Source organism: Pinus tabuliformis, chromosome Q, assembly GCF_031772625.1.
Source record: "Pinus tabuliformis cultivar Carrire ecotype Pingquan chromosome Q, CPIR1, whole genome shotgun sequence".
NCBI classification, from domain to species: Eukaryota; Viridiplantae; Streptophyta; class Pinopsida; order Pinales; family Pinaceae; genus Pinus; species Pinus tabuliformis.
In genome coordinates, this window is record NC_142296.1 from 350774136 (window position 1) to 350785374 (window position 11239).

The following is an 11239-nucleotide window of genomic DNA, read 5'->3' on the forward strand; positions in this document are numbered from 1 at the left end:
TTTAACATGGGAAGATTTTTTATGTTGTGGTAATGGATATAATATCAAGTACTTATTTTTGGTCTCTCCATTATATCCATAGTCCTTATTCTCTTCTATTTATGTTCTTGTATAATATTATGTAGTACCTGTATAACGCACTTTGTGAAGAATTATTAGTAAATTGCCTATATCACCATTAATATTACAACATTGGTTTTGTTGGCATAATTACCAAATGTATAATTTTTGAATAAGTTATGTATGCGTAGATGTTGTTCTTGGATGATATTTTCATGTGATAGGAGAGAAAAATAAATAATTATTTTAAAGGTTATGTGAGGAGGAATTTGATAGCATTAGAAGAAGGAGGAGCTTATTCCTTCACCAAAACCACTAAATGTTATTTGTAGTGATAAAAAATGTTATAAGTTTGGACATTATGTTAATTTTAAGTTATGATGATGCTTTTAAAGTGGAAACTTAGAGGAATCATCTAAGGACCATTTTTTACCGGGGGAGACCTAGTTTGGAAAATTAGGGTTTAAAACCTCTTGGGAGCATTTTGAGGCATCAAATGATTTTTTGGGGGGGTAAAAAATTGTTTCTTTAGCACCAAATGTTCTATTCATATTATATACATAAATAAATTTCGAATGGTGCAAGAATCATCTCAATCAGAGTCTGTACAGAAAATTTATGTAAATCATTTGTTGAACTTCCTGTTTTGTCCACCATTCATTGAGAGGATTCCATGTAAACCCCAATTATTTTTGGAAAGGTGCCTATACACATGTTCATGATGGATAATATTGTAGAGGATTCGACAATTGTAACTCTAGTTAAGAATTGAATAGGTAAAGCCTAACTAGTAGCTGGCTATTGGTTACATTATAACTAAGCCACTAGGATGGAAAGACATTCCATTATTTTCAAGTGAATCTTCTTCCATAGAATAAAAAAGTATCTGAGAGGGATTTAGGGAGAGAACACATAGATTATTTGTGCATTATAGTAACCCATGGATCATAGGCCTTAATTCTTTGCACCCATAACCATTTTTTATTTAGAGCAAGAGAGCACACTAACCTTACCTACCAGTTGGGTTTTCTCCTAACAAAGTGTCCTAGGAAATATTTTATGCCAATCATGGTTCGTGATTTTTTATTCCATTTTTCTCTACTTTCTCATTAATATAATTTGCATGCATGCATAATAAATAATAATTTACAAATCTAGAAATCTAAAGAGAAATAAACCCTCAAAACGTTGATTTTCGATTTTTTAAGTGTAATTTTATCAAATCTATTGTGAACAAGTATTAAGTGGAATACCCATGACATTATATAGATTACTTGGTATCAAAGTAGGTTTGTTTGGGGATAATGTGGATATTTTAATGGGGTCTAGATTGATGACAAAAAAAGTTAAAAAACTTTATTCATGGCCAATTAATTTGTTAATCATGAGTCAGTCGAGGAAAACTCACGTATCTTTTCCAGATTGAGGATCAAGAAAAAAATAGAAAATGAATGACTTAGCCTTCTTCATGGGAGTTTTACGAGCGAAAAGAAGTAAACTTGAGGTTTTTTTAGTTTTACAAGCGAGAAAAATACCATAAAAAGAAGGATCACTCTTATTTGTGGGAGTTTAATGATCCCAATGAAGGAAAATTAAGGATTTTTCAGTGTAGAAAGTGAGAAAAAGACCATAAAAGGAATGAACATTCTTCTTCATGGGAGTTTAACGAGCCCAAAGAAGGAAACTTGAGTCTTTTTTAGTTTTACGAGCGAGAGAAAGACTAGAAAAAGAATTCTTGACCTTTTACAATATATTACCAAAGTTGCATTCCAACTATAACTCTTAAATAACTGCCAAAGAGGAAGGAAAATCTCAAGTTGATTGGTGGCAAGAATTTCAGATGGTTTTTGTTTAGGTCAGTTAGAAAGAAGACTAAGACATGATGGTGGAATTCATCCTAAGGAAGCTCAGTTAGGGACATGATCTCTGTAATAGTCTTGTCAAAGGGGAGGAGAAAGTCAAGAAGATCAGTAGAAAGAACTACAATGGATGATTTGATAGGACCATGGGCCCCAACTAAGGAAGGAGGATTTTTGGATATAGACTGAATAGCTTGACCATCCAATTCACTAGTGTTAGTGGCAATGTTTCTCCACACGATTCAAAGGTGCAAGGTGTGGGGATGATCTTGGATTTGTAGATCTGGTATGTATTACAGAGACCATAGGAATGGTCATATGAGCCTGTGGTAGGAGGAAATGGAAACACGCCAACAAATTGGAGTCTTGCAAAAGTCTGGCACTAAGGCTATGAAAGGTATCAAGAGTACCACCTACTAAGGGAACATTGGCAGAAGTTGGCATCTGAAAATCAGCGACGCAAAAAGATAGCTGGTCCACAGTCACATTTTTTTTTCTTGTTTAGGAAACAAATAATCTAGAAGACAAATAAGACAATGGCTTTCATGGCATAGGTCCAACTATGGCCCGAATGAAGGTTGTATTCAAGCGAGTGATCAACAACTTCAATATCAACTGGGACAATTTTCCTTACAAGAGTGATGGGTAAAGTAGCCAAATGTCCCTTACGGATGAAATTATGGCCATCAAAATATTTAAGGGAGTTTGATGGTAGAGTGAGTGTGGTAAAACCCAAGGCGAGCTAATAGCAAGAAGCCACTACACAGGTAGATGCACCTTCATTAATGGAAGTACCGTGAATGGATTTTCCTCTTGCATGGACCTATGCTTGAAAGGTAAGTCCATGTGAGAGGCGAGGTGTACTCTTCTCCATGTCGAAGAAAAACAGATTGGAATCTAGGGTGTCGACCCCGCCTATAGTTGAGTGTAAAGGCATACGCTACACTGGACAACTTTGGAATACTTCAAGCGAAAATATTCTACTCCATTGAAGAATAGTGGTGAAATCTAGGTGATTCAGTCTCTTGAACCAACTACGGTATAAAATTTCAACACCAAAACAAGTGATGATGGCTAGGGTTTCTGAAACCCTAAGATTCTCTTAAAAAATCTTCATGAGATTCTTTTCTCAAAAACAAAAGTGAATGAATGAGGAGAGTGTCCTCACTTTCTCTCTTTTATAAACTTATTACCACTTTTCTTTCCATTTTACCCTTTTAACTTTTATAAAGTCATTTTATAATGTTTTCACTTTATAAAATTATAGTGGACTTTAGGATGTGTCTCCATTTTTACCCCTTAGATTAATATAATATTTTCATACGCGGATCAAGTCCCCTTATTAAATTTTTCCTGCCTTAACCTACAGGAATCATGTTAGGCTAGCGAATTCTATCATATGCTTCCTAAATGAACGAGGACATAACAACTCCCTATCATTTGTTAGAGTCATTAATTCTAACAAAACAACTTCTCTATGATATTGAGGTCATGACTCTCAATATGATTATTTTAATAAATCCAAGACATTATATCCAAGAAATTTCCACCTCCACCATCATAGGTATACACCCATCTATAACGAATGAATAAAACATTATCTAAAAATTTAACCACGCTTCCAAACCAACTATTGAAAAATGAAAAAAAAAAACATAGATTTCACATAACATTAGGATTGCATGATTAAAAACCAATTGAAAAGGACAATGCCAACAATCTCTATTCTCAATCTCCAAACATTAAGAAATCACATCTTCACTCCATTGGGTTCCTTGTCATTCAATATGATTCTACCACCCATGGCCTTGACGTTGATATGTTGAAACTCATACATGGCCCCACTATTATTTTTTTTACTACATGTTCACATATAAGTGAAGCGAAGGGTCTTCTCTTCCTCCTTTTCAAATAGACAAAAAAAATAAATTGCACACTGATTTGTATATAAAATTGATCTTTTCCTTCCTCTTCATCCATTAAATACCCAATAGTTTTCTTCCATGGCTAAAATTATACTTGGGGACATCCACTTGCATGCATGCATTTGGACCTACAACCAGACAAGCACCATGCTCTTGACAAGAGAAACAAAACCTCTTATTAATGGTAAAAGTTTAGATTTATCCAAACCCATGTATCTCATATTTGAACACAATAAATCAACATGAACACAATTCCACATCAATATGAAAAATTGTAATGTGATGGATCTATAAATTTCTCAATCCTAAACTTCGTTAGGTTCTTCTACACTTACGGATTCATACCCATGCCCTCCTAGTAGAAATTGATGGATGCATCAAACATATTAACTAATAAAATCCATCTCTAATTGGGATGCCTCTCACCTATGTTGTGTTTGGCTCCATCCAGGACTCAACCTTAGGTATATTTTGCACCTTGGTTCTTTCCTTATATGTTATTCCTCTTAGATAAATAGACGCTCATCTTCCTAGAAACAGATGAATCAATCAAGTGGACATGTCTTTTATTAATTGACATATTTTCTCTTTTGATATCATAGTTACCTCTCCACATAGTTCCTCGTCTAATCAGAATGATTATTGTACCTAAACGTTCATGACATTCTCTAAAATATCATGGTTGGGTAGATCTCTCTCATAAATCATGACTTCATTCCTCTTGAGTAAGTTCCTTTATAAAACTCTTAGGTCCTCTTGTCAACAACAACTAATGGAACCAACCCTTGAATGATGGATTGAAAAATTTAACTAATTCTCCTATGTCTCACATTTTTCTCACATGTTTCTGTTCCCTCCCATGAGGATTTCAAGCCCAATTAAATTTCTTGTACAAAATTAATATTTCATAAATACACTTGCACTTGGTGTTCTTATGTTCTCGTAGGTTTGCATTGGAGTGTGTTTGGAGTCCTGGGTGGTAAATTACTTTTATCAATGCTTCATGAAGTATCACAACACATCATCAGGAGATCAATGGAAGAATCTTGTATTCTCATTTATTTGATCAACATTTATGGATAAATAATAATTAACCTAATACATGGAAAGCAAATAGGTGTTATAACTCTAACATTACTTTGGCAGATAATTTTTTTTGGTAATGTTATGATGATTTCTGGGGATGTGGTTGGTATTTTTGTAATGCTACTAGTTTGACTATTTTCCTATAATGATATTTTTGTTTTTTTGAAAAGAAATTTATAACCCCTTTTAGTGAAATGATGGTTTTTCAATTATGTTAATAATTTCTTACTTATTTAAACCTTGAATGATTGTTGGTAACAAGTGCTACTTATATTCAATGATTAAAACATGCTTCATTTGTCCATGTTAATACTCATAACATTATATCATTCTAAGAAAGTTATAAAATTTTGTTGATCTTGATCTTTAATGGTTATTACTATTACAATAAAGTTGTTTCGTTGGAATAATATGTTATGTTCTAGATGATAAATGGTAGAAAAGTATTTTCAAATTTTAGTGTAAACACGTCCTTTAGTGAACAATGCTTTAATATATAATCATCATGTAACTCAATTTGAGAAAAAAAATAAACCAACAAAGAATGAATTGAAATATGTAATTTTGAACTTAACATCTACTCATAATTTTATTTGACCTTACCATTTATTTTATTAAAGTTTGTGCTATACTCATTTTAGTGTCACAATTCTAAATATCATGTTCATTGTGATAAATCTGTCCTACAACCATGATTATCTGTGTTTTACTTAAATTTAAAAAATTTAATTACAAATCCAATGATATTATTTATGTGACCAAGGATTATTCATAAATATTAATAAATTATGTATAATCTATATGATTATCTAGTTACAACCTTTATTAATATATTAATTATTATAAACCATATTTAATATTACCTTTTAAATTAAATTCTCATCTATCCTTTTTGGAAGCGATACGCTCATCTGAGATTTGGTTTTCAATTTAACCTTTACGCAACACAGAAAAACTCGCCTAGATTTATTTGACTTCTAACCTATTAAAACCCACTTGATCATTAATAATACTTCAAAACATTTTTACTCTCATCCCATATTCTCTCGTATTTATCTCATATTTTTTGCTAACGCAATTAAGTTAAGGTGTTTTAAATCAAATTTTCTCCCAAAAGGGGACACTTGCGTACATTCATCTGACCAAGAGAGATAAAAATTAATTGTGAACATTTCATAAAAATGAATATTACTAATCTACATTAATCTTTAATTTTAGTAATTCTCCAAATCGAGATATTAACCATCAGAACATAGATTAATGCACAATCCAGTGTAGATTTTGTCAAGTAAGACAAATAATTGCGAGTACCAGAACATAGATTAATACACAATCGAGTGTAGATTTTGTCAAGTAAGACGAATAATTGCGAGTACCACGAAGTAACAATAATTATCTCAAATCAGAGATTTGTATTACAGAATACGACCACGATAAAGCATTTGGAACCCAATCAATAACATTGTCTCGCATATGGAGAATCAATAACATTGGAACACAAAGTCATGAACTTATTCCTCACGGAAATGACTCCCATGGCAATCCCCTAACGTCTTCGATCTTTCTCTTTTCGAGCGTCGAAATAAACGGCAGCAACAGGCAATCCAAGCCCGTTAGTATCAGCGAAATCTCTGGTGCAGAAGTTTAGGCGCGATGCAGGAGGGACAAGCACAGTTTGTCGTGCTGCCTGTTTGAACAGAGCAAATGCATACCTGTGAACCCCCATCACAGGATTCGGAACCTCATAACTCACCAGCTCTCTTCCTGAACACATCCACAAAAGCCTTTACAGGAATAAATATTGAGGAATAAATTCTTATCAGATGCTTCAAAAAAGACGGTGTAGATTCAACGATTACATCTCATAATTTATGGAACTAAACTAAGCTCTAGTAATTTGACATTGACGGTTATTCATGGCTAGTAATTTCCATATAATGCATTTTACATGGATGAACCCTGAAACCACATCCAAAACATTCGACGATTTGGGATTCACAATATAAAAGTAAGTTAATCCAATACTGCTTCATTTCCTACCGAAAGATGCCTCTGTCGTAGCAGGGATGTCCGTAACGATCCTGCATATGATGTAAGTTTCAATGTTAACTGAATGTTTAGACTCTACAAACGCAAACGCTGTGCATATAAGATGTTAGTTCTCATCTCTAAACGTTTATAAAAAATATTCTCAGTATCAGAAAGTATGCCGAATTACCAATGTAAATATTCGCGTTGGATCGGGTCGGAAGGACTAGGTGCATCCGGATCTGTCATAATCTGAAACCACAGAGTTAGCCAAAACATAATCCTATCATTTAAGAAATGCAACTTCCTGATCCTCAGCAGCATTTAAAGAAAATTGTATCTTTCGTAGTGAGGAATTAAGAAAATTGTGCACCACATGATGCCAGGGAATAGAATAGACGAAGAGAATGGAAGGGCATACCAGAGTGAAAAACGTTCGCATATCTGAGCCTCCAACCTCCACACGAGGGGTGCACACAGTGGCCGAAGGCATCAATTCGTGTCCATTTCTGACCTGGTTTGGTCCATAACTCACTACCAGTTTCACGCTGGGAGTGAACATGTCGACCACATCCCCTATAATTTTGGCGACCCTTAATGGTTCTGTAAGTCGAATTGCCATTTTTAAGGTCAAATCAACCGCAGCCACCGGATCCCTTTGGAAAGTCCTCTCTGCGCTCCGTTGTCAATTACATTTCATATAACAATTTATATAGATAGAGTGAAAGAGATTGAATAAATCGGAAGTCTCTTGCCAGCACATAAAATAAGGTTGCAGTACATTTAAATGCACAAGAACACCGTCGAGTACATTTACTTTATTGTGATTTTTGTGCTTATCTAGCGATGTGCCTCACATTCACATTTTGAATGGTTGTCCGATTAGGGTTTAATATCATGGATATTTTTGTTTAAAATTCTACCAGAGTTTATTTAATTTAAAAATATATATATAAATAAAATATACAAATATAAGTATTAAAAGAATAAGCAAAACAAATAAAATTAATTTTGATCAATTTGATAATAATTTAAGAAAATTTATTAAAAATCAGAAACAAAATAGAGTGACACAACATTTTTATAAGAAAATAATATTTTATAAATGTTAAAATTTGATTTTATAAATGAATTTAATGGTATTGTTTTTGAGTGGGTAAAGTGATACTCACTTAATAAGAGTTGATTGGGACTATTTTTGTTATAACCTCAAGGCATATAAAAATATATGTCTTTATTGGGGACCTGTAATAAATATCTTGTAGCAGGGCATGTAATAGATATGTGATAGATCTCTGGAGGCAGGACATGCAATAGATATCTGGCGATAGATATCTGGCAGCGGGGCATAAACAACATTATTAAGAATGTCTCCAATTGATCACTATGACTACAAGGTATACAAATTCTATCACAATAATCTCAATAATCTCAATGTAATTTACTTAAACAACTCTTACTAATTTCAAGGCATATTAAAAAATAATTAACAACTATGCACACATGATATGACAAGAAATATCCCAATTTATCACTATAAGCTCGGACTCATGCCAATATCATTATAACCTCAGAAAATGCCTATTCTGCATTACCATATCTAAATCAATTTAAAAATTATTTCAAAAAATCAGTTTGGTAAGAAATGAAATAACTTATAAACAATTTTAGTAAATAAAATAAATTTTATGTTTATTACATTATAGATTTCTCTAACCTGTAAAAATAAAATTACTTACATATATATAGATGTAATATTTTATTTTTTATCATTTTTATATACTATGACTATACTAAAATGCGTAGTCTAACGAGGTGGAAGAGTTGCCCGGGAAGTTATGGAAATTATGATCATATTTAGAGAAAATCTGGCAAGTATTTTTGTAAATCCGAATTATAGTTGTTAAACTTCAAAATTTTAGGTGTCCTAGATGTTTTTGATGGTGCTACATCCATTTCCACCATCAAAAACACGATTCAAACACTGCCTCTACAAGATTTTTTGAAATTTTTTTGCCTGGATTCTAGCCGTCCGGGCAATTCCTCCGAGACAACTCCATACTAAAATATTCATAACTGGGAAAATTAGAATATATCATTCCATTCTAAATCGTAAGTATAAAATATTCCATTTTGTTTTCTGGCAATCTGTGTTGCTTCATTTCGTGGCACTTTAACAGATACGTGAGTTGACTACACAAATCTTGTATCTCTGGAAAGTTGGAAACTAGGGCCTCCAAAATACACACGTAAAATATGCGAGCTTTCGTGATACGTGAGTTGACTACACAAATAATTTATGTCTTGAAACTAGGGCCACCAAAATACACACGTAAAATATGGGAGCTATCTAGATCTGCGTCTGAGGTGGTCCGATTCAGCTAGCAATTTGTCAGGATTAGACCTACGAGAGATTATTCGGCAAAAAAACCTGAAAATGATTTAAGTGGCCGACGGAATATAAATCTTTTTGAGAAACAGTATTGGATGGTTATAGCGTTAGGAAACTAATAGTAGCTCATAAGATGTAAAATAATTAATGATATGGTATTTTATTAAAACACTTTTGTTCAAAACTTGTTAATTGAAAACCTCTGCTTAGCTTAACTTATACCAACCGACTACAAACAAAGTTTAAAATATTAAAACTCATATTAGTTAAATTTACATTTTCCCACGGCAAGTAAGCGCATGTTTAAATTTCGATACAGAACGATTCTTGCTGCTGAGATGGACCTACTGAGCCAATACTGAAGAGAACTCATCAATATCGTTGGCAACTCTCTAAAAGGTGTTTTTCTAGTCGCAGCGTATCGGGACTTACCGAATTCGTTTCCGTTCGAATTTGGTCTCTTGACTGATACAGGGATTACCTTCTCGAGAGTTGTCCATGAGATTTTTTACACATTTTGTAGAATTAATTAATTATTCTGGTACCAGTGTATTGGGATTACCGAATTTGTTTCCCTTGTAACTTGGTCTCTTGACTGATATTGGGATTACTTTATGGGGGTTGTTGAGGAGATATTTTCTACGAATTATTTAATTATTATAGATGTTGATATAATATGGAAAAAGTACATATAGTTTTGTATATTATAATAAAATCAGAAAGAAAATTAATCAAAATAATATAAAATTATATTATTTAACATAGATGTTGAAATACTTTAGTTATTATAGGAAGAGTGAAAGTGAAAGGTCAATGAAACAAATGAGCGCAATGAGAATGTTCTAAAATTTAACTATGTATATATAATCATTTATGTTTTTATTATATCTCAAAATATTTTCTCATTTCAATTATTTTCTTTAAGAGACATGTGTCAACTCCAAGTTGATCAAGGATAAAATTACACATGGCTCTTGTTAGCACTCCTCAGTGTCCCAAGGCTAAGAAAGGAGACCGATGCAGGTAACCTCAGACCAACTTTGGATCTGGTAGCTAGCCCTACCAAATCAGAGAGGGCTCTCTCTATGATCTCATAGCCAATGAGTGACTGGAGAAGAAGATAGATCTTGGGCTAGATATTCAAGGTTTAGTAGGTCTAAATTTAGGGTTTGCTGGAGCAGGGTCAATACATCTAGGAAACTAGATCAACGTTTCAAAAGATCAGCTACAAAGATATAATGGGGCAAGGTAGATATGTTGAGTGACATTTTTGAGTTGTCATGGTGGTGTAGAGTTGAAAAAGTGAAGGATCAAAATGAGCATATGAGCTATGAATTTATTTATCAAAAGAAATTAAACATAAACATGAAAATCTCATCAAAATAGAGCATAAACATATGAATTCTGCTTGAAAACTAGTGAGATGATCACATGAAAGCATTAAGATGGAATTAAGGAGACATGACATTCATATTCATGATAAAACAAAGAAAAAACACTGTCACAAAATCATACCATAGGAATCCCAAGATAATAGTTGCAAACTGTTTGTATTACTCCTGCAAAAGTGATGGTGTACACTAGCTTCAAAGCCTTCGACTCACAAGCATCCAACCCTCTCTATCACATAGATCAGGGTACATATAGAACAAAAACCACTTTCTCCCTCCCAGGGGTCGAATCCATCATCATAGGAACTGTTTACATCAAAATCTCTAAACATACCCAAAACAAGGGAGGTTAGAAACCAACTCCCTGTTTAGACTAACTGACTTAGTTTGACTTTGAAAGCATTAATTACAATAAATTTCACTCTTAACATCCCTAGAACAATTAATGACATTATTTACAATTATCTCAACAATAATTACATCAAGAAAAGTCAACCC

General features: G+C 33.1%; 1 protein-coding gene across 1 annotated transcript; it reads right to left on the reverse strand.

Annotated features, from left to right (window-relative positions):
* Positions 1–6476: 6476 nt before the first annotated feature.
* LOC149219620 (CEN-like protein 1) lies at positions 6477–7580 on the reverse strand. Its single transcript, XM_089382631.1, has 4 exons — positions 7380–7580; positions 7149–7210; positions 6971–7011; positions 6477–6694 (listed from the first exon to the last, which is right to left on the reverse strand). Exons 1-4 carry the CDS (start codon positions 7578–7580, stop codon positions 6477–6479), a joined length of 522 nt encoding a protein of 173 aa, XP_089238757.1.
* Positions 7581–11239: the final 3659 nt, after the last annotated feature.